Here is a 21967-nt window from a genome sequence, read left to right as displayed (position 1 = left end):
GGCCAGGTGCCACGGGGAGAAGACAGCTGGGGCTGGCAAGCCCACTCCACCTCCCACTCAACACGCCGTCCTTCCCCATTCCCTTTGCAAAGAATATTTTTCTAACGCCTGTGCCGGGCTGGACAGGCATTTCTAAAACTATTTTGGTACTTGTTCCTGGGCCAGCACCCACCCCTGCCCCCTAGTCTGTGCACGAGTGCACATGTGTGTGCATATGTGACTGGGAGCTTTGCTGCCCCACGACTGGGGTCCAGTCAGGTGTGTGTGCGTGTGCGCGTGTGTGTGTGTGTGTGTGTTAGGAGGAGGGCTGGTCAGGATGGGTTTTCTTGTAGATCGTACCTTGGGGGTTTTTTCCTGTCATTTTGTTAAGATTAGCGCTGTTTTAATATTAAAAATACTGATTTTTAATATTGAAAATAAAAGCATTTAATATCTCTTAAAAGGCAACCACGCTGCTTTGTCTCCGGTGGGGAGGGGGCGTCACGCGGGAGCGCCCACTGGAGGGACCAGAGCCCGGTGCTGCTGGGGACTGCGGCGCTCTGGGGGGGGGGGGTGGCCAGAGCAGGGGCTGCGAGGGGGCGGGGGGGGGGGGCTGCAGGCAGGGGGCGCCGCCCTAGGCCAGGGCCTTGCGGAAGGTGCTCCACGCGTGGAAGCAGCGGGTGAAGGCGTGCTGCTCGTTGCCCTTGCGGACCAGGCGCAGGCGGCGCGGCTGCTCGTGCTCTTTGGATCGCATGTGCTGGATGTAGACCTGGCCAATGGGTCGGGGTGTGAGCTGTGGGTGGGCCTCGTGCCCCCACCCCCTCCGGCCGGCCTTGGTCCTCCCCACCACCTGGCGCACCTGGCAGGCCTTCAGGCTCAGTTTGATCTCCACCTGGCTTGTCTGGGTCCCCACCCACATGTAGACCTGTGGGCACAGCAGGGCAGGGGGTCTCAGCTTCCCATCTAGCAGTGGGTGGGCTCCCCGAGTGGGCAGGGGCCGCGGGAGGGGAGGGGCCGCACCTCATGGCCATTGTCCAGCAGCATGATGTCGTCGTCGGCCAGGTCATCCTGGCAGAAATCCGAGCACTTCTCCGTCACTGCGAAGTAGCCCTTCTCGTTGGAGCACCTGGGGGTCGGGAGGGACTGCGAGGTGAGGGTGGCAGGCGCAGGCCCCGGGAGGAAGCTGGGGAGGGGTCTGGGCCCCCAGCCTCACCGGAAGAGCCTGGTGTGCTTCATGTATTCGGCGTCATCATCATACGGCTTCTGGGCCCCGATGCCCACCCAAAAGAAGTTCTCGGGCTCCTCGCCTTCGTTGATGACCTGTGGGAAGGAGTCTGTCTGGCCCAGGGCCCCGCTCTGCTCCCACGCCACTGCCCACCCGCCCGCCACCTGCCCTCGTCACCTGCTTGCTGTACGATGTGTCAAACATGGTGTTCAGGATATCTTCCGCGAGCTTGGCCTCGTCTGGGTCCGACGCCCGGCCCACCCACGCGTACACGATGCCCTGGTTGTCCTCGCTCTCAAAGGGAACCTGAGGAGCGTGCAGGGGGTCCAAGTCCCGGCCAGCCCACGGCCCATCACCCTGCCCCACAGTCCCCGCCACACCCACGACCCCACCTTGAGGATGAAGCAGAACTCGGAGTTGAGGAGGCTGGAGTCAGTGTTGATCTGGATGCACCTGCGGGTGGGAGATGTCAGCAAGGGGTCCCTGCTGGCCACTGACCCCTGCCTGCCCACCGCACGCTCCCTCCCCCCAGCCGGGCACCGGGTGCACAGGGCGCTGCCGTTGGTGCGGATCTGGTAGAGGCTGGGCTGCTGGGCACCCTGAGCCGCCTTCCTCTTGCCCCGATGGATGATGAACTTTCTCTTGAAATGGGACAGGAACTTGGGGTTCTCCTGCTGCTGTGTCATGCGTACCACCTGGGGGTGTGGAAGCGTTAGGGGCAGCTCCCTGGACAACCCCCCCACCCCAAGGCCAGGCCTCCATGGGTCTGCCCCTCTCCAGAGATTATGGGGGCGGGGCCTGGGGCGGGGCGGGGCCTGGAAGGGGGGGCGCGGCAGACACACCTCTAGCTTGCCTGGGAAGAGACTCTCGAACTTCTTCTGCAGGCTGAAGGTGAAGGTGAGCCAGCCCATGTTGGAGGCTTCCCGGCCCTGCCAGAAGTACACGATGCACTGGAAGTCCTCCTCGGGCTGCTTCTCCTCTGCCTCGGCCGCTGCCTCCTCGCCTTCTTTGCCCTCCGCTCCCGCTTTCTCCTCTTCCTTCTCTTCCTTCTTCTCCTCCTCCTCTTCGTACTCCACGGGGACCCAGTACCTGGGGGGTCAGAGGGCGATGAGCGGGGGGCTCGAGCCCCCAAGCCTCAGGGGAGGGGCCGGGTGACGGAGGCGCCGCGGGGGCACCTGCAGAGGAAGACGTAGCAGTCCTGCGTGTAGAAGTGGCCGAACTCCTCCTCGGGCAGCCTCGCGAACTTCTTGCCCTCGAGCACAAAGCCCTCCATGCCGTCCAGGTCCTCGTTCCACTCCTCCATCAGCTGCTCGGCCTGCACGCGACAGCCGCCAGTCACAGGGCAGGGCCCCGGCCGGAGCACCCCCGCTGCCCGCAGCCCCCTCCCACTGCGGCCGGGACCCCACCCCCACCCCCGCGCCGAGCCCGCCCCGCCCCGGGCCCCGCCCCCACCTCCGCCAACGCCATGGGCGGCTGCCGCGGCAGGAACAGCGCCGTGAGGTCAGCCTTCATCTGATCTTTCTTCTCCGCGTCGCGCTTCACCTTCCCGGTGAGTCCCGGGCCCTGCAGCACGGCCTCCGCGTTGCGCGTGTAGTCCACTGTCAACACGTCGTCCCAGTTCTTGAACTTGGCCTTGAACACCTGCCGAGAGGGAGAAAAGACAGCTGGAGTGGTGGGTCTGGTCGCGCGAGGCTTGGGGGGCGGGGCCCAGAACGAGGGCGGGGCCTCGTTGCGGAGGGGGCGTGGCCGATGGGAGGAGCCGGGGCGTGGCCTGCGCCGCGCTGCGCACCTGCGCCTCGGTGCCCTCCAGGCTGCGGCTGACCGCGGCGTGGCGCGGCCTGTGCAACATCCCGCACAGCTCCTGGCCCAGCTTGAGGGCGGCGGCGCGCACCAGGCGCGGGGATTTGCGGCCCAGCCAGATGAACACGTCGGACCAACAGTCCAGGATGTACACGCAGCGCGTGTCCAGCAGGCTCTGCAGCTGTAGGGCAAAAGCTGGAGGTCAACGCTGATGCTGGGCCGCCAGCGAGGCATCCCGGGCCCCGCGCCCTCCTCCCTCCGTGTCTCACCAGCCGCATCCTGGGCAGCAGTTCCACCTTGGGCCGGGTCTTATGTTCCACAGAGAGCTTGTAGTTGATCTGCGGCAGCTCCAGATAGCCGAGGCCCAGGCCCACCTGGCAGCAGCAAGGGGTGGGCGTGGCAGGGGCGGGGTCTGGGGCACAGGAGCCTCCCCCCTCCCGCCCCCGGCAGCCCCCTGCTTTGGAGTCTGGCTCCTGCCCGCTCCTCTCTGGACCTCAGCTTCCTCCCTCCACCGATGTCTGAAGGACATTCTATCAGTGGAAGGGCTTTCAAATGATGCCTTCCCTGCCTGCCCTCTCCAGGTCCTTACTGTCCCTAATTCTCTGTCCTCTTCTTGCCCGTCACCGAGAGAATTCAGGCCTGGCAGCCGGGCCGCCGCCGCCTCCCTCCGCAGCCCCACCTTCCTGGAAAGGCACACTCCAGGGCTACTGCTCTCGGCCTCACTCAGCCGGCCTCTAAACCTTTGCTGCGGCTCTTCCTGTCCAGAAGGTGGCGCCCTCTCCCCACCAAAGTCCAGATGAAGAGCCGGGCCACCACAGTGGTGCGGGGCCGACGAAGTTGGGCCAGCACTGCCCCCCGCACCACGGCTCACCTTATACAGCTTGGGCTGAGGTGGCCAGAAGTCATCGGGCACGTGCTTCTTGATCTCAGAGGGCTCCCCGCCCAGTGCCTCCCAGAACTCTGGGGGCTCCTGACCTTGCACCAGCAGTGTGATCTCTGCCTTCCCTTTCCGCTCGTTCTTGTTAATTTTCTCCGCAAAGAGCCTTGGGGGGTGGGGGGAAGTGTGCAAAGCCCTTAGTGAGTCCCATGCCCCTTCTTAGGTGACAATCTGTCTTTGCAGAAAATACCCCACCATGTCCTCATACCTGGCCTTGGTAGTGCTACTCAGTGTGGCCTGGGCCCCCCGCCACACGTAAATGTCCAGCCCTCGATCCAGCAGGAAAACAAACCTGGACGGGAGGGGCGGGAGGGGCAGTGATGGGCAGGGGCAGCAACTGCCCTCACGCCCTTGACCCTGCCCCAAATCCCTTGTGGTGGGGTTTAGCCCCCTTACTGGTCCGGCCAAGCTCAATGAGACAGGGGTTAAAAGGGTTGCTGGAAGGTCTGTTTTTTCTAGAACCCAAAACTGCACCCCACTAGTGGGGAGGAGGATGGGCTCCAGCACTCCCCCCTGGAGGCATGGGGCCTACCTTGGGTCCAGAGAGGCCCCCTTGAGAGGCACAGGCTCCAACTTGATGTTCTTTTTCCCATACACGCGGTACATCCTGGGGGCCGGAGCAAGAGTGACTGGGGCGGAGCGGGGCCCAAACACCCTCCCCTCCAATCCTGCCCAGCCGAGTCCAGGCCAGCGCCAGCCACCCCCAGAGCCCCTCACCTGGTGACATAGTGTGTGTCCTCCACAGTGTAGAAGCCACTGGCCGTTCCACCCTCGATGTAGGAGATGTCATTGTCAAACACCTGTGTGTGTGAGGGTGCGGGCCTTCATCCCTGAGCCACCCCCTTCCCCCACCAGACACCACCTGTCAGGAGGACAGACTTGTGTGCAGGGGCATCAGGTGCTACACGTTCGTCACAGAGGTATGAAAAAATAAAAAAAAAGAGTAAGACCTGGGTCTATAAACAAACACACACGAGAGCATCAGGATATACGGAAATACGTGTTCACTCCTGTTCAGGTTTAGATACACACAGCATGAGCTCTGCGCAGTGGCAGGATCTGGCCAATGAGGCTTATCCAAGGCACAATTATTGCTAACAGATACACACAGCACCTTCAGATAGGCGTGTATCAGGGCACAGGACCAAGCAGGTTGATGCAAGAGGGCAAGGGGTGAATCAGGGTAAAATCTGGTGTGGATGGGTGTCTACGCATAACCAGTTGGCCGCGGGGACAGCACAGCTTTGCTCACCGGGCCCTCGGACTCAGGGGCCCGCCTCCCTGGTTCCCAGCCCGCAGCCCCACCCCCTCCCCTAGGGGCTGTTGGTCCCAGCTCCCCACCTTGGGCCTTACCTAGCTCTCCTGCCCCTGCTGTCTGCCTGAGGTCTCAACCACCCCCCCATCCCCCCACCTCTGGTCTCAGCAGCGGGAGCCAAAGGTCTTCGCCCCGCCCCAGCCCCGCCCCAGCCGCTGGCCCCGCCCGCCGCCCGGCCCCGCCCCACCCCAGGCCCTCCCCTCCGGCCGGCACCTGCAGGAACTCCTCGCTCTCCTCGCCCATCTCCTCCCGCACAGTGCGGCACTCGGCACCCAGGTAGTTGCGCAGGTTCACGGCATGGATGGCAGAGCAAGCCTTCTTGTCCAGTGTGGCCTCCCCGCCGATCCAGTAGTAGATCTCCCAGTTCAGAGAGCCACTGTCATCCAGGAAGGTCTGGGGGCGGGGCACAGGCCGTGTCAGGCCTTGCCAGGGCCTCCTGGCTTGCCGGCTCACCCCGCAGAGGCCCCTCGAGGTGCCACAGACTCCCCTGCCCCAGGGCGGGTTGCACTGATGCACCTCTGCCTGGGCCACTGCCATCTGGCCCCCTTTGCAAAGTCTTCCCCCTCCCACCTTCCCTCAATGAACAAAACTGGAGTTGCAGGGGCGCCTGGGTGGCTCAGACGGTTAAGCGTCTGCCTTCGGCTCAGGTCATGATCCCAGGTCCTGGGATGGAGCCCCACGTCCTCAGCGGGGAGTCCGCTTCTCCCTCTCCCTCTGCCTCTCCCCCTGCTTGTGCGCTCTCTCCCTCTCTCAAATGAATATTTAAAAAAACCAAAAAACCCAAAAAACTGGAGTTGCGGACTCTGAGCCATCTAAGATAAGGTTCCTGGGGGTCACGTAGCCCCCAGCAACACGCCCAACCCTCACCTTGAGCACAATGTAGCAGTCAGCCTCATAGAACTTGCCGTGGAAGGCTTCCTCCACCAGCACAGGCAAGAAGTTCTCGATCTGCCAGATGGTCAGACCAGGCAGCTGGCCCACATCCTCCATGAAGAACTCAGAGTAGTCAAGGCGTGGCTTCTCCAGGCCCTGGTCCCAGCGCCGTGCCTTGCCCCCAGGGGCTCGGGCGTCAGTAGTCTCCTGGGGTCACAGTCAAAGGCATGGCTTGCCTCTACACAGCCACTCAGTCTGGCCTCTTTATTTGCTACCCACCTCAGGGCCTTTGCACGGGCTGTCCTCACTACCCAGGACCCACTCTCCCTCTTGGCCAGGGTCACACAGTCTGTCTTAAGCAGAGCCCAGGGTCACTTGCCCCTGTCCCAGCCCCTGGCCTGGCTTACCTCCTGCTTTTTGTTCTTCTCCTGGGCCACATCGGACATGCCTTTCAGCACCTGCTTAGCCTGGTCATCCTGGGCTGAGTCCTTGCGTCTCCGGAGCCGCATCTTGCGAGCCAGGGGGTCCTTGGGCCCGCTTCCTGCTTGGGGGGTGGTGGGGGGGGGGGGGAGTAAACAGCTGGACCCTGGCTGGGCCCACCCCCTTTGGGCATCCAGTCAACCAGGGGCCAACCCAATGCCCCAGGATCCACAAGCTGTGTGTGTCCCACCCAGTGTACACATGGGTAAGTCGAGGCCCGGAGAAGCACCCCCTCGGCACCCCGGCCAGACCTGCTCTGCTTACCAGCGGCTGCAGCCACTGTGGCAGGCGAGGCTCCTGCCAGCCGCAGCTGGTTCTGCAGCGAGAAGTCAATGTTGTACCACTCGGCGGTGCGGTCCGCGGGCTTGGGGGGCATGACCAGGCTGGGGTTCTCCCGCACGTCCAGGACCTGCCTCGTGGGGTGAGCAGACGTGGCACTGAGCCTGAAATCTACCTCCCAGCCACCGTGCCCCGGCTTTCTGGCTCTTGGCAACCAGGGGCCTGGGCTGCATCCCAGCTCTACAGCTGCCTGTCAGGGCTCCGCTTTTCCCATCTGTGGAGCGTGACCTTGCGGGCTGGTAGTGGGGCTTAGAGGATGCTGTCGAGCACGGTATGGACACGGGGGTGTGGCTCGTCCTCTCCCTTCCGTGGCACTGGCACCCCTCCAGGGGCCTCTGCCAGGTCCCCCCACTCCAGTGACCCCACCCTATCCAGTTTTTCCTGAGGGGCTGTCATCAGCTCCGGCCTCCCCATCGGGCCCCTCCTCCCCCTCCGCAGCGGCCCTGGCCTGCCCGGACCTCGATCTCCGTCAGGAAGTGGATGGCCTCCGGGAGGGTCACCAGGCGGTTCTTGTTCAGGACGAGCTTCTTCAGCTTTGTGCACCTGTGAGGGCAGAGCCGGAGCCTCAGGGAGGTGACAGATGAGGTGTGGGGGGAGGCGACAGACGAGGTGTGGGGGGAGGGAGGGAAACTTCCGGTTTTGGAGATGGGGAGCCGAGCAGCCCAGCCAGTTAAGACAGCAGCGGGTTTAAACAGGCCAAGAACGGCGGGAGAGGCTGAAGCAGCTGAACGGGAGTCTCCTCACAGCTAAGTGACTGGGAAGGACTTTCGGTGACCTCTACAGAACGGCATTTTTCAGAGTCACCTTCTGCAGAAATGAAGGCCCCCGGATATGAACCACAGAACAGTGAAACACGTATTCTGTCCTCACATTCACTTGGAAGTCACTGAGGGGCCCTCTGTTCTCTCCGAGTCCTGGGGAGGCCATGCTAGGACTCTGTGACCTCCGGAGGGAGATGCAGATGGTGCCATGTCCAAACTCACGTGGCAGGGAAACCCGTCCAGCCTCATCCCTGTCAGCGTCCTCCCACACTGTGCCAGGGGGCACCCACATCAGGAATCGCTGGCACAGGACTGGGTGGGCTTTCCAAACAAAACTGAAATAAGCCATCCACTTTGCACGATGCTCAGAGGGCACAGGGTGGGTTCTGGCTACGAGGCTGGGGTCTTCAGTGCCGTAAGGCCCCCCGCCCCCACTCGCCCCAGCACCTGCACAGGCTCTCAGGGATCAGCTCCAGGTTGTTGTTGGCGGCCATGAACTCCTCTAGGCTGGTCAGCTTGCCGATGCCCGAGGGCAGCCCGTCAAAATCCAGCTTGTTGGAGTTCAGGTACAGCTTCTTCAGCTTGGTGAGCTTGCAAATGGCAGACTACAGGGGGAGACATGGGCGTGGGTGGGCGGGAGTCAGGGGCAGGAACCAGGGCAGCTCAGCAGCCTTCCCTCTCCCACCCCGGGCCTGCACATACAGGGAGCGAGGTGAGCTGGTTGCGGGACAGGTTCAAGGTCTCCACGTGCACCCACTGGTCGATGCACAGGGAGAGCTCCGTGATCTGGTTGCTGCTGAGGTTGAGGCGGCGCAGGCTGGGGAGGGTGTACAGGCACTCGGGCACCCGCGTCAGGTCGTTGCAGGACAGGTCCACATCTGGGGTGCGGGGGTGGGGGGAGGCACATCAGTGGGGGCCCCCATGGCCAGCTCCAGGGGTAAGAGCCCTAATGTGAGACCCAACTCCACTCTCTCCAGGCTCTGTGGTCTTAAGCAAGTGACTGAATCTCTCTGAGCCCCGGTTTCTCCGTTTGGAAAAACCGGACACCAGTGGGTCTAGGCATCAAGCCAGTGCACGTAACTTGAGGAGTTAGCACTAGTCATCACAGTAACAAAAAGAAGAATCATGACGTAATTGCATCCTTTTCCCTCCGGGAGGTGGCCAGGAGACTAGGGTCAATCTCGTCCTCCATAAGGAAGCCAGGGACCTGAAGGGACCAGAGCCCGCGGAGACCATCCAGGGACTGCCTACCTGCGAGGTTGCTCAGGCCCTCCAGGCTAGTGGGGAGGTTGCTCTGGGTGCGCTGCGTGTTCCTCAGGTGCAGGGTCTGCAGGGCTGTCAGAGCCGGGAGCTGCCTGCAGAGAGAGTCGAGAGCATGGGGCTGAGACGGGCTGAGAAGCCCAGGTCAGGGGTGGCTGTGGCATGGGGGAGACAGAACGCCGGACTGAGGTAGGGCCTGATGCTTTGGAAGGATGGGGCCTGAGGGGCCCAGCCCCCACAGGAGGGGTGGGGTTGTGGTGGGCCGGGGGCCAGACGGCCCAGGGAGGGCTCTGGAGGGGTGTGGTGTGCGGAGGCGCCCACCGGAGCTGTGCGTGCAGCAGCGGGTTCCCGTTGAGCACGAGCGTCTGCAGGTGCACCAGGCGGCGCATCTGTGGGGGCAAGCTCTCCAGGCGGTTCTCACTGAGGTCCAGGTACAGCAGGTCGGTGAGGTTGATGAAGAGCTGGTTGGGGATGGTGTCGATGCTGTGGGCGGGTGGGGGTGAGGCAGGCAGGGGGCCGTCAGTGCCAGACGCATGCCTCCTGGGCCCAGCACACCCACCGTGCTGTAATCCCACCCCAGACCCTCCTCCCCGCCCCGCCCTGGCTGGCAGGTACCTGTTGTGGCTGAGGTTCAGCACCAGCATGTTCTTGGCGTTCTCCAGCTCCCGAGGGCACTCCGTCAACTGGTTGTAGCTCAAGTCCTGGGTGGAAGCAGGGCGGCCAAGGCAGGGGTCTCAGGGCCAGTGCCACGCTGCTGGGCCTCTGCCAGCCTTGGGGATCGGGGGGCGGGGGGCACTGAGGAAGGAGTGGATGAGGGGGTTTCAGAGCCAAAGGGAGACAGTTGGGACCCTGTGAGAAAGCGTGCCTAAGTTAGGGCTCTGACGCCATGAGTGAGCTCAGGTAAGGCACTCTGCGCCTCAGTTTCTCTGTCTGTTAAATGGTTTACCAGTGGCTGCAGGGACCACTCTAATAGATGAGGACTGACTGGGGGGTCAGCAGAGGCCAGGTAGGTGGGGAACCACTGACCAGAACTGAGAGGTCATCCAGCTTGAATATGTCATCGGGGACTCCGGAATTCTTCAGGCTGTTGGCTCGAGCCACAATGGCCTGGGGAGAAACCATGAGAGTCCATGATTCCCGGCTTCTACCCCCAGGAAGCAGCAGAGATCAGGGAAGGACAGCACCTCGGGAAACCCCCAGGGGCCCAAGTGCTGTCCTAGCCTGGCCTTTGCTCACAGTCCCTCCACCTGGCGAGCTCTTCCTGGCCTCCTGATGAGCTCCTATTCACACCTCAAAGCCCAGCTCATATGTGCCCCAGAGCCCAGCATGTCCTCAGGGAACCCGAGAAAGAACTTCCCCATTCCAGAGAGCAAGATAAGGGGGTAGCTCTGAGGCAGAGTTTCTAGGACAGAGGGAGAGGGCTGGACCAGAACAAACTCAGAGTGCGGACGGAGAGCAAGTCTGTTTTCTATCCTCTCAGGGCTGAAACCTCAGAAGGTCTGAGAGGGGAGAGAGGACAGGCCACAGGATGGTGCCACGACTACAAGCACCAACGGGGCTGCTGCCACCTTTCCTTCAGCCCTAGTGTCTGTGCAGGGCCACACTGTGGCTTCATAGCTGTCACCCGCTGAACCCTCCCCGGAACGTGGAAGGAACTTGTCCAAGGTCGTGCAGCCAGGAAGCGGCGGGGCCCAGATCTGAACTCAGGCCTCCCAGGTCCAGAGGCTGTGCTCTTAATATCTGGCCTTAGATGGGAACAACCCTCACCGAGGCCCAAAGGGTCTAGATAGGGGCCTGAAGTTCTGGGATGTCAGAGGCTCCGTGGAGAGCAGAGGGGTGACAGGACCACCGTGACCACCTTTCTTCAGGGCCAAACCCGTTTTCCCACTGCCTGGCCACTTGACTTCAGCCTCAGGCAAGTGACCTTGGGCAAGAGACCTGGCTCTCTGTGTCTTCATCTGTGAACTTGGTGAGGGTCAGGATTATATGGAAAAATCCATGAGGAAGAGTTGGAACAGTGCTTGGCTGGTATCAGCTGTTTTTACGGTACTTGTTGTCTAAAAATGGGTGGGAGTTTGGGTTTTTTATCTTTTCTCCCCACGTGGTACTGACCGCAGGGCATTATGGTAATCCTTCCCCTTTAGGAACAGGCCTCTGAGTCTGACACGGGACAGGCAGCGGTGCTGGTCCCCCTGGGGGCTGACCCTGCCCTCAGGCCACTGGCTGGGCTCCGGCCCCCACCCCCGAGCTCAATGGCCTGTAGCAGCACTCACCCGCAGGGACGGCAGGCTGGACAGCTCCCCGTGAAGCGTGGTCAGGTTGTTGTGGCTCACGGACAAGTGCTCCTGGGCCAGGACAGGACAGCAGAGGCTCAGCAGTGTGGGTAGGGCGCCTACAGAGTCCCCATCCGCCACCAAAACCTTGCACCATCCAGGGGGCCCTCAGCCACACAGGCTCAGGCCACCTCTTGCAGCCTCCCTCCCTCACACAGCCCATCTTTACTTGCACACCTCCTAGGACAAGGTGCTCACTCCCTCCCTGACAGCTCTGTTCATGGCTGTCAGCGTCTTTGTCTAGGTCGTCTCCATTCTGCGCCAGTTCTGCCCGCCTGGGCCAGCCCCATCCACAGGGACCCTCTGTGACTGCCCAAAGCCCCTTACCAGCTTCTGCAGGGCGGCCAACTCCTCCGGCAGGTAGCAGAGGCCCGTGCGGTTCAGCTTCAGCCACCGCAGACTGGTCATGGCCTTGACATTCTCAGGGAAGTAGCCGCCCTGGGCGGGGAGTGTCATGGTGAGACTGGTCTGGGCCAGGGGCAGCCCCCGCTCTACCACCCTCCGTGGCCCCCACGCCCATGGGAGCCTTTGGAGAGCAACGGAGGCACCTCTCAAAAGCTGTGCAACTCTGGACACATCACCTCGCCACTCTGTGCCTCAACTTTATCAACGGAACGGGGCGTTTAAAAGCCCCCCATGACAAAAGGACAGACTAATAATCATGGTGGCTGTTGGCCTAAAATTTCTTGTTGGATTCTGAGCTCTGAGCGGGCCACGACGGAACTGGCTTGTCCCCAGCGCAATTAGCTTGGCTCAAATTCCTCTGCCCGCCATTCTAGGCCCTCACTAGGCTTCCAGAGATGGGAGTACCCCTGAGCCTCCACCAATGCCAGCCTATGCCCCCACCGGGCCATCAGCAAACAAGCCGTTCTTGGCAAGGTCCAACCCCCTGTGTAAGGCCCCAGGTCCCCATCCGCAGAGGCACAGCCTTGTTCATGCCTTCGGGAACACCTTCGGGCAGGCAGTCTGAGGCAGCATGTGCCTTCAGGGCCCCTGGCTGGTGTCCCCAGCCCCCTACAGCCACATTCCCGGCTGGTGACTCAGACTCTCCCAGTCTGGAGACGTCAATGAGACCCCAGGTGAGGATGGCGGGGATGGGGGCAGAGGAAAGTGGTGTGTGCACGTGTGGGTAAATGCAGCAAGGCCCCGCTCGCCTCCTCAGCAGTGGCCCAACCCAACCCCAGGGAAAGCCTGGGCCCCCCACCCCCTGCAGACCCAGGCTGACACAACACTCACCCCAGCCTGAGTCCAATCACTTACCCACCCTGCCGCCCAGGGTGACCTCCCTGTACCGGGCCAGCTCTCATTTCCACTCCTGCCCAGCCTCCTCTGGTCACCAGCACTGCCCACCTCATTCCTGGGCCTCTAGAACCGCCTCCCCCCACCAGCTGGCTGGAAAGCTGGGCTCCAGCTCCTTGTGGCCCTAGTCTATCAGTCCCCACCGCCCCCACCTGGGGCCTCACACCTGCCTGAGAGTCTCCACACCAACTAATCCACGTCCCCAAGACGGCTACTTGATTGCCCCTTCGCCGGATGAGAAAACCCAGACTCTGAGAGGGGAAGTGACTTGCCCAAGACCACACAGGCTAGGGTGGCGGTGGCAGGGACAGGGACAGGGCAGTGATGAGTGTGCTCAGGACCCGCCCCCGACAGCCCGGTAGCAAAGCCGGCCAGGAGTCAAGGCCTGGCTTGGGCGTGTGACCTCAGAGGGGCGGGGACCGAGGGCCGGGAAGGCGGGAGCAGAAGCTCGCAAGACCCCCAGGCCCCTCTCCGGCCCGGGCGGGGCCCAGACCCCCGGACTGGGACACGGGATGGGGGCCCCCAGCCCAGCCCGCTTCCTGGCGTGACTCGGCGCTCCAGTGTCCGCCCGGCCCCGGCCAGTCCCGGGCTTCCCGTGCGGGCCCTGAGCGGGGGCACCGGGGGTCCGTTCCGGGAGGGGTCGGGAGCGCCGGCGGGAGCCCCACCCCGCGTCGTCCGCGCAGTCCCGGGCGGCGCAGGGCCCGGAGGCGGGCGGGACAGGAAGCGGAGACGGGCGCGGGCCCCAGCGGAAGAGACGGCCTGGAGGGAGGTCGGCCCCACGCCGGGCCGGCTCACCTTGAAGTCGTTGCCGCTGAGGTCCACACCGCGCACGAACGGCAGCACCCCGGTGGCCTCCATGGCGCCGCTCTCGCTGCCGGGCCGGGCCGGGCGCAGGGGGCGGTGGGGCGAGCCGCGGGCTGGGCCAACGCCGGCCCCGCCCCTTTAACCCGCCCCCGCCCGGGCCGGCGGGCAGGCGGAGCCCCGGCCGCGCCCCTAGCCAGCCCGCCCACCCGCGCGCCGCCGGGAAGCGCCGGGCCCGCCGGGCGCTTTGGGACTCCCTGGGCCTCAGTTTCCCCGTCTGTTCGCTGACCAGTCCGGGCTCCCTCTGTGCTTCCGAAGCCTTCGTAGGCTAAGTTCCAGCGACCTATGGGGGGCGCGTATCACAGACCCTGCAGGTCCGAGCACTGTCCCCTGGGCTGCTGCAGCGGCTGGCCGTGACCTCTGGAGAGATTATGGACCCAGGCCTGGGGGCGCACGGACCCGGGAGTCTCTATCCCCTCACTGGGCCCTGCATGGCGACCAATGAATGGTAGCAGGAGGCCTGGGTCCTTGGGTCCTGGGGCTCTGGGCAAACCCCAGGTCTGCTCCTGGCCTCAGTTTCCTCATTTGGGCAATGCTTCCTAAGGTTGTCGCCAGAAACAAACGCAGGTGTAAGTCGCAGCATACAGCAGGCGCTCAATAAGTGGCACGTTATTATTCCCGCTTAAAGTCAACATCCACCCTTGTCTCTATTTCCTTGCTCCCCCACCAGCCGGCACATAGTAGGTCCCCAATAAATAAATGCCGAGTGAGCCACAGGTTATATGCACAATCATCCTTCGTAAGGGAGGAGGGGGCCTTGTGATACCCATTTCATAGGAGAGAAAACTGAGGCCAGAATGGTGCAGTGGCCCGCACACGGTCACACGGAGCAGGTGGCAGGGGTGGCCTCCTGAGTCACGCTGTGTGCCCCGCGGGCCAACAGATAAAATAACGAAGCCCCCACGGCACACTCAGGGTGACCTAAAGGGTCAGGCAAGCGGGCCTTCGGGCCAGGTACCACCTGCTTGCCAGGTCCCGGAAACAACGTAAGCGCAGACAGCTTTCTCTACACCGCTGCCTCACACGGAAGCACACACGCCTTCACAACGGGCCCTAGGGACCCGCTTCTTCTGAACCCGGTCACCGCCCCCACACCTTCGGAATGCAGCCCTGCGCCTTTAAATCTGGAGTGCGTCCGAGAGTCCCGCCCCCGAAGGACCGGGTTGTCGACGAGGGGGCGTGGCCTGCTCCTCACTGCCGGAGCCGCTCAGTATTTTGGAACGTGGGAGGGGCCTCGGGCGCTCCGATTGGAGCGTTTCTGCGTGCGTCGGGGGTCAGCGGCCACCCCCGGGGCCTCGGTGTTCGGTTCCCGGGTCCTCCGAGTTCCATTCCCAGGCGGGTCTGGGCTCGGGGGCCCAGGCACACCCGCCGTGTCCTCCGGTCGCTGTGCTGAAGCCGCGACGCACGTACAGCCGGAGAGGGGCTGGGCGGCCCTGGTCACCCAGGCCCGGGCGTGGAGCGTGCGTCGGACGCAGGTCGGGGGCGTGGTCTCCGCCGGGGCCCGCGGTCCAGGCCCGGGAAGGAGGGAGGGGCTTTGGGCTCCAGGCTGGAGTTCGAGTGTCTGGCCTGCCGCTTCACGTCTTGGGCACATCACTGCGTTTCTCGGGGCCTGGGTGCCCTCCCCGTGAAGCGGGCCCTCACAGGCCCACCAGGGGTTGCTGCGCGGCCCGCTCAGCCCCGGTCGCGGGCAGCAGGTGTGGCGGAGGAGGGGAAGGACGGGAGGCACCTCAGGACGCTGAGTCGGGTTATTTTTAACCACCCGCGCCCCGAGTTGGAAGGCTTCGGTTTGGGGCCTGCGCGACCCCGCCAGGGGTTGGGCGGAGTCCAGTTTAGGTAGTAGGTAATTTAAAGTGCTTTACAGTTTGCAAGTAGATTCTTGGTCCCGCCGGAGATGGCTGGCAGTATTGATCAGCGCTGAGGAAACTAAAAGTGGCTGCGGGGCCTTGGTGGGTCACCCCCCCTCCGCCTAGCCTTCCACCAACCCAGTCCCCAGAGCCCTCTTGTCCTATTTTTAGTCTGGGCAAATTGGGGGCGGGGGTTGGGGCTGACTCCCGCGGTGATTCAGGCTTCAACTGCCCTAGGCATCTTGTCACCTGGCAACTGAGCCCTGGGCACCCACAGCAGAGCAGAGAGGGCACAAGTCCTTGGTGCCTGAGCTAGTCTGAGCCCATGGTCATCTGTTCAGGTCATGTGCTCAGGCGTCCGCAGACAGACAGTTCTGCCTGGTATCTGACAGGTTCCCTGAGTTTGCATCTGGGACACACACAGCACCCCACCCCACCCAACCCCAAGCTCTCAGGGCTGAGGGCAGAACCGGAACCTGGAGCTTGGTGGCCTGGGAAAGATCTCTGCCTCTCCAAGCGCCCGGCCGTACCCAGCCTTACGGTTCTAGGCTCCCCACTTGTAAACCCTTCTCCACGGCTGTGCCATTTTACAGGTGAACAAACAGCTTCGGGCCCTCACCTTCCCTTCTCTGTTGCTTGGGCTTCCAGTCTCTGAGGACAGCTGCTCCCCTATCCCCACTGCCCCTGCCATTGTCCCAAACCTGAGGGGCCCAGAGAGGCCCCTGTCCAGAGGCACTGGGCCAGTTCTCTGTTTGGGGAGGGCGGGGAGGGCCCTTTATTATTTATTCATTTTTAAATAATCTCTACACTGAATGTGGGCCTGGAACTCACAACCCCGAGATCAAGAGTCGCATGCTCCACCGACTGAGCCAGCCACGCACCCCTTTTGGGGTCTTTAGAGTTACCTTGCTTGCTGCCCCCACAACCAGGCCTTCAACCTTGACTGATGTTTGCCTCCCTGGGAGGCCTGGGCCACCTCGCTCATCCTGTCCTTTGACTCGATTGCTTTCCCTCTGGGGGGCTACCCTGTTGAGATCTGGGGGGGAATTGTGGCTCCCTCAGCTTCACTGAAGTCCTCTCAAAGGCCTGAGGGGCCCTCCAGGGCAGGCTGTGACTTCTTTAGGCCTTGGTTTTCTCCTGCCCATGCCCAGCCCTGGTTAGGAAGCAGGATGAAGCAGCCTCAGGGAGCTGGCTGCAGGCCCCAGGAGACTGATCGGACTCTGGGAGTGGGCCAGAGTCAGGACGCTTTGCACTCATGGGTCTGGGTCCCTAAAATGGGGGTAGCGATCATAAGACTCACAGTCTTAGGGGATGTCCGGGGCCCTTGAGGGTGGGATGGAGAAGATGGGCCTCCTTTTCTGACCTGCCACAAGTCTCAGGGCCTTTCTACAGGAGCTCCCCTGTCTAGGGCGTGGGTGAGCTGTTTGCAGGTTTTGGGGAGGGGGTTTGGGCAGCTCCCCATCTCCTCCCAAGAAACCCCTTCTCCTGAGAAATTCCCAGGAATGCCCCTCACGGGCTCCACTTGTGGCAGCCTCAGCCTGATGGGGTCTGCCCCACTGGGCAGCCTGGCCGCCCCCACAGAGCAGTCTCTACCCCTGGGCTCTTTTTTTTTTTTTTAAGATTTTATTTTATTTATTTGACAGATAGAGAGGGAACACAAGCAGGGGGAGTGGTTGAGGGAGAAGCAGGCTTCTGCAGAGCAGGGAGCCCGATGCGGGGCTCGATCCCAGGACCCTGGGATCATGGCCCGAGCCGAAGGCAGTTGCTTAACGACTGAGCCACCCAGGCGCCGCCCCCCCCATGGGCTCTCTTACAGGCAGACGGACCATGGCGGAGTTCTCCCAGAAGCGGGGGAAGCAGCGTGATGAGGTGCTGGGCGGCACCCTGGACTTCCTCCTGGCCAATGCCCGCCTGGTGCTGGGCGTGGGTGGTGCCGCCGTGCTGGGGATTGCTACCCTGGCTGTGAAGCGGGTAAGGCCAGGCTGAGCCGCTTACACCTGGGGCTCCCAGAGGAGGACAGCAGGGCTGGGCATACAGCCGGTGGGGGGGGGGTACTGCCCAAGGTGGGGACCTGCTTCTCTACCCCAGCAACCTGCTTGGCATTGCCCGCAGCTTTGGCATGGCCGCCCAGGCCTCAGATGCTCTGATCCTTGTCGCTCTGCCTGCAGCTCATTGACAGGGCCACCAGCCCTCGAGATGAAGATGACACCAAGGGGGACAGCACATGCCTGGAGGAGAGCTGGAAGGAACTGAGCCTCCTCAAGGCCACGCCACGTCAACAGCCCCGGAGCCCACCTGCTGCACTCAGCCAGCCCCTGTCACTCCCCGGCCCCTCGCCAGCTGCCCCAGGTGAGTGGCACCCCTTCCCCGCTGACCTGGGTGGGTCCCCCTCTGCTGGTCCCTTTTGGGAGCTGGAACCCAGGCTCTACATTGACTGACCGTGTGACCCTAGGCCAGTCCCTGCTCTTCCAAGACGGCAGCCTCCCGGCATGTTCAGCAGGGGCCTGTTTCTCTGCCCTGCTAACCTCCTGGGTCGTGCCAAGGCTCCTGCCTCTGAGACATGCACTTGGAGGGGGGTCCCAGAGCGTGGCAGCAGTGTTATGGTGGTGAGGGGCCCCAGATGGGGAAACGGGGGCCCAGAACCTGCCTTCCCACTGTACACGAGGCTGTTTGAGGGCACTGGGCATCTGGGGCAATGAGGTTTGTCGTCACGTGCTCACTATATGTGAACTCGCGCTAAGCGCTCTCTCAGGTGGTCCTTGTACGGCTGAGAAGAAACGAGGCCCAGGATGTCGCTTGGTGGTGATGCAGCTTGGGTGGAGTTCTCTTGGCTCCTGACGGGGGGGGGTCTTCTGAGGGGTCTTCTGAGACCCGTTCCTTCTGCAGAGGGGCCCACAGACACCGGTCCTCAGATGTCGCCACCGCGTAGCTCCCCGGCACTGCTGTGCCTGACGTTCCAGGAGAAGCTGCTGGCCTTCGAGCGGGACCACGTGACCATCCCGGCGGCCCAGGTGGCTCTGGCCAAGCAGCTGGCCACTGACATCGCCCTCGAGCTGCAGGCCTACTTGCGGAACAAGTTCCCGGAACTGCCCTTCGGGGCGCTGGTGCCCAGCGGGCCGCTCTACGACGGGCTGCAGGCGGGGGCGGCCGACCGCGTGCGCCTGCTCGTTCCCCTGGCGCTCGAGCGGGGCCTGTGGGACCTGGTGCCCGGGCTGGACACTGTGGCCAGGGACCCTCGCTGCTGGGCCGTGCGCAGGACTCAGCTGGAGTTCCGTCCCCGCGGGAGCAGCCCCTGGGACCGCTTCCTGGTGGGCGGCTACCTGTCTCCGCGCGTCCCGCTGGAGCTGCTCCGCAAGGCCCTGGCCTCCTCCGTCAACTGGCCGGCCATCGGCGGCCTCCTCGGGTGCCTGATCCGGCCCAGCGTGGCCTCGGAGGAGCCGCTGCTCGAGGTGCAGCACGAGCGCCTGGCGCTCTCGGTGGCCGTGCTGCTGGCCGTCCCGGGCGCCGCCGCCGGAGATCCCGTCCTCCTGGCCTGGCCCCTGGAGGGCCTGGCCGGGAGCCTGTGGCTGCAGGACTGGTACCCCGCGGAGGCCGCCCGGCTGCGGGCCCTGGATGCGCGCGACGCCGGGGCCCGGCGGCGGCTGCTGCGGCTGCTGTGCGGGGTGTGCCGCGGCCACCCGGCCCTGGCGCGGCTGGACCAGTGCCACCTGAGCCAGGTGGTGCTGCGCCTGGGGGAGGCCGAGGCCGACTGGGCCGAGGCGGCCCTGGGGCAGCGCTTCCTGCAGGCCCTGGAGGCGCTCGTCCTCGGCCTGGAGCGGGCCAGCCTGCCGCGCCACTTCAACCCCGCCGTGAACCTCTTCGGCGGCCTGCGCGCCGAGGACATCGACGCGCTGGGCTTCGCGCTGTACAGCGGCCTGCGGGCCCCCGAGCGGCTGCTCTAGCTGGGTGGGGGCGGGGCGGCCGGCGCGGGTCTCGTGCGGGGGAGCGGGGAGCGCGCCCCCACCGCCCCGGCCTTTGGAGAGCACTTTTTCTCTTGCTTTAGCCAGAAGGAAAGAGGGGGCTGCGCTCTGCAAGCCCACGGGGCTAGCATGTACGGGGGCAGCTATCACGGGAGCCCCCCTGCCCCCAGGCCCGGAGAGCGCGGCCGGGCTGCCCGTGGGGACGGCCCGGAGCGCCGGCCACGCACACGTGCCCCGGCCGCCCCCCGGACCCTGGGCTCGGGACATCGTCGCCTGCACTGACCGCGCTGACAGGACATGGCTGCTGCCGTCCTAGGCAGGGGATAAAGGCAGCTCCGTTCTTCCGTTGAGAGGGTGAGTTAGCACTTTCCTCGGGTGCCAGCTCAGGCGTCTCGAGGCTTCTGGTGCTGGGTGGTAAATACTGAGTGTTTGTTTCGTCCCCCAGGGGCCGGAGTCACCTGCTACCTCCTGATCCCCTCCCCGGATTGCAGCTCCGGGGTGGACTTGAAGGCTGCGTCCCCCCATGTCACCTGCGTGTCTAGTTGGCTTGTCAAGCTCTCGCCTCGAGCCCGGAGCAGGAGGTCAGCGTGACGTGCTGCCCACCTCGGACCTCAGGGGAAGGCCCCTTTCTCTCCACCTGGGCCGTTTTCGGGATGCAGAGTCCCCTGCGCTGCCCGCCTTGCCTGGAGCCAAGGACGCCCCACTAGCTGCTGCTGGGCCCGGCCGGAGAGCAGAGGCCGTCCCCCCACCCCCAAGGCCGGAGGAGCAGGCCTGGCCCCCACAGAGCCACCGTGAACGCCCCGCCGCCGCCTGAGTTCTCGCTGAAGCCTGGCACCAGTGGGGAGGGGGTTCTGCCTCACCTCCCAGACATCCCTCCTGGCTTTGGTATCCTTCTTGCTGAAGCAAAGCTATGCCTCAAAGAATGTGAGTAAGAATAAAAGGGGAAACTCCAGACGTCTGTGTGATTTGGGCTGGGCTCTTACACGCAGTTCTGGAAGCTTGGCCATGGGTCTTGGGATCAGCCTGGGGGAGTTAGGGTTTAATTGGAAAAGTAGATCATGTGGAGAGAATATTACAAGGTTCCCGGTGTGATGTTTCACTTTAGTGATGGGAACCGACGAGTGAGGGACTTACCCCCCTGAGGTCTAAACTCTCAAGCCCCCCCTGTGCTTTTGTGGTGGGTAGGGCTGACCCCGAGCCCCTCGGCCAGCACATCAGTGTTCAGAGATCTGTGAGGTCTCTACCCCCCTTGCCTCCTGGTGGCTCCACAAGTGGGGAACAGCCCCCCTCCCCCCGCCGCCCCAGACAGGGAAGTGAGAGCATGTCAGGGTCCCCACAGGAGTCAGGGCTGGGGCTCACTTCCTCTGTCACCACAGATGACAAGCGGGGCCTGGGGAGGGCCCCTGCCATGTGTCTGACTACAGCCGCTGTTCCCATCCTGCTTTTCTCCTTCCCATCCTGTCCTATTTCCTGAGGCACCCCCCACGTCTTTGAGCAGTGAGTCCGGGACAAGGAGCAGGATCAATGTCCTCCCTCGTCTGAGGGCCAGCACCTGGGACCGATGAGCTGCGTCTGTGCGCCTCTGGATGCAGGCCCGGGGCTGCCCCGGGAGGTCATGAGGGCTCTGCCTCAGGGGCATTCAGACGGCTGGATGGCTCCACAGAGAGGCTGTGGTGAGGGTCAAAGGGCGGGGGGCTGGTGCACGGGGAGCTTTGAGCACCTGTCGTGGCGGCTGTGGCGGCCGAGTGTGGGCAAGGGAACGGCCTGGAGGCAGACTGGGCGGGGCCTTGGTATTCTTGTCGGGAAAATGGGGGACTGTGTAATAGCAAGCTCTCACGCAGCTGAGTGGGTTAAATGCCGGCGTGCAGTGTGAGCTCAGCGCCTGGCACAAAGGCAACCACCCCCGAGCCCCAGTGTGGGCCCCTGCTGCCTCCCCCATGACCAGCGTCACGAGGCCCGAGCACGGCAAGGGGCGCCCGGTGCCAGGCCTGCGTCTGACCAAGGCTGGGCTCCTCGGGACCCCTGCTGAAGGGCTGGCTGGGCACGGCCGGGGGGCAGCCGTCTGGAAGCCAGCTGGGTCCAGAGCCCCTCTTCTTAGATGACCAAACCCCAACACGCGGTCCCCTCTGTGGAGGCCGCGTGCTTCAGGTGGCTCCGAAGTTCTCACACCACCATTTCGGTAAGACAACATCAGGATGAATTAAAAGGGAGAGAAAGCAGGCGCTCCTGGTTACATCATCTACCCAAGGTTAACGTCTGGGACTTCAGTTTCTAGCCAGAGAATCGGAAACAAGTCATTATTTTGCTAGGAGGCTTTTCGGGGCCTTATGTGCTGGGCTGGCCCATTCAGCGCCCAGAGTAGCTGCTCATCAGTTTCATTCGCCCCTTTCATGCAAGGACAGTTCAAGTCACTTGTGGTCTCAGCCCAGGGTTTAAATGTCTTCATCCTCGGACTCTGGCCGCAGTGGCAGAAGCAGGCCATCCATGTCCTCGGCTTAGCTTTACCAAGTGACCCAAAGCCAGGAGTTCGGATGACTGTGGTATGGCAGAGCTGTCCCCTGCTCAGAACAAAGGGATCGCCGGTGCAGATAAAGGACACCCCCCCATGGCAAATAGAAACTTACTAATATAAAATATGCCACTGCTATCACTTCTACCCTAAGAGAACTCTAGAATTGATCTTACCATATATAAGACGCTTC

The 21967-nt window shown here is 63.4% G+C and overlaps 2 protein-coding genes across 11 annotated transcripts; one reads left to right on the top strand and one right to left on the bottom strand.

The window, feature by feature from the left end:
• Nucleotides 1-401: 401 nt before the first annotated feature.
• On the bottom strand, nt 402-13555 carry FLII (FLII actin remodeling protein). Of its 2 annotated transcripts, none has more exons than XM_045889732.3 (30): nt 13397-13555; nt 11630-11740; nt 11243-11314; nt 9996-10076; nt 9585-9670; nt 9291-9452; nt 8961-9064; nt 8412-8587; nt 8157-8314; nt 7407-7491; nt 6874-7018; nt 6537-6673; nt 6124-6336; nt 5470-5649; nt 4659-4741; nt 4474-4548; nt 4150-4233; nt 3876-4047; nt 3274-3378; nt 2994-3185; nt 2657-2845; nt 2380-2519; nt 2047-2293; nt 1745-1899; nt 1597-1657; nt 1382-1510; nt 1193-1299; nt 1000-1105; nt 839-904; nt 402-748 (listed from the first exon to the last, which is right to left on the bottom strand). In XM_045889732.3, the coding sequence occupies exons 1-30, from the start codon at nt 13457-13459 to the stop codon at nt 614-616; spliced, it is 3819 nt and encodes a 1272-aa protein (XP_045745688.1). In that variant the 5' UTR covers nt 13460-13555; the 3' UTR covers nt 402-613. The 2 variants fall into 2 exon arrangements, with proteins under 2 accessions (XP_045745688.1, XP_045745689.1); XM_045889733.3 differs by having other exon boundaries at nt 6537-6670.
• A 1114-nt stretch (nt 13556-14669) lies between these two features.
• On the top strand, nt 14670-20217 carry MIEF2 (mitochondrial elongation factor 2). Of its 9 annotated transcripts, none has more exons than XM_064582050.1 (6): nt 14670-14937; nt 15699-15899; nt 17127-17277; nt 17475-17655; nt 18193-19619; nt 19711-20217. In XM_064582050.1, the coding sequence occupies exons 3-5, from the start codon at nt 17134-17136 to the stop codon at nt 19245-19247; spliced, it is 1380 nt and encodes a 459-aa protein (XP_064438120.1). In that variant the 5' UTR covers nt 14670-14937; nt 15699-15899; nt 17127-17133; the 3' UTR covers nt 19248-19619; nt 19711-20217. The 9 variants fall into 9 exon arrangements, with proteins under 9 accessions (XP_064438120.1, XP_064438117.1, XP_045745694.1 ...); XM_064582047.1 differs by having other exon boundaries at nt 14670-15156; XM_064582049.1 differs by having other exon boundaries at nt 14857-15156; nt 17123-17277.
• Nucleotides 20218-21967: the final 1750 nt, after the last annotated feature.

Source organism: Mirounga angustirostris, unplaced genomic scaffold, assembly GCF_029215605.1.
Source record: "Mirounga angustirostris isolate CCGP_5_RB_7025 unplaced genomic scaffold, mMirAng1.0.hap1 SCAF_17, whole genome shotgun sequence".
Lineage (NCBI taxonomy): Eukaryota > Metazoa > Chordata > Mammalia > Carnivora > Phocidae > Mirounga > Mirounga angustirostris.
Note: the sequence above shows the minus strand (reverse complement) of the source record. Positions and strands in the feature narration are given on the sequence as shown.

Coding starts and splice junctions, on each gene's coding strand:
- FLII (XM_045889732.3), bottom strand. CDS start 13,459: ATGGAGGCCACCGGGGTGCTGCCGTTCGTGCGCGGTGTGGACCTCAGC. Junction 9,671..9,995: donor TGGATGACCTCTCAGTTCTG/GTCAGTGGTTCC, acceptor GCTTCCACCCAG/GACTTGAGCTACAACCAGTT. Junction 4,048..4,149: donor AGTAGCACTACCAAGGCCAG/GTATGAGGACAT, acceptor CCACCCCCCAAG/GCTCTTTGCGGAGAAAATTA.
- MIEF2 (XM_045889736.2), top strand. CDS start 15,632: ATGGTCATCTGTTCAGGTCATGTGCTCAGGCGTCCGCAGACAGACAGT. Junction 17,278..17,474: donor CTACCCTGGCTGTGAAGCGG/GTAAGGCCAGGC, acceptor CTCTGCCTGCAG/CTCATTGACAGGGCCACCAG. Junction 17,656..18,192: donor CCCCTCGCCAGCTGCCCCAG/GTGAGTGGCACC, acceptor TTCCTTCTGCAG/AGGGGCCCACAGACACCGGT.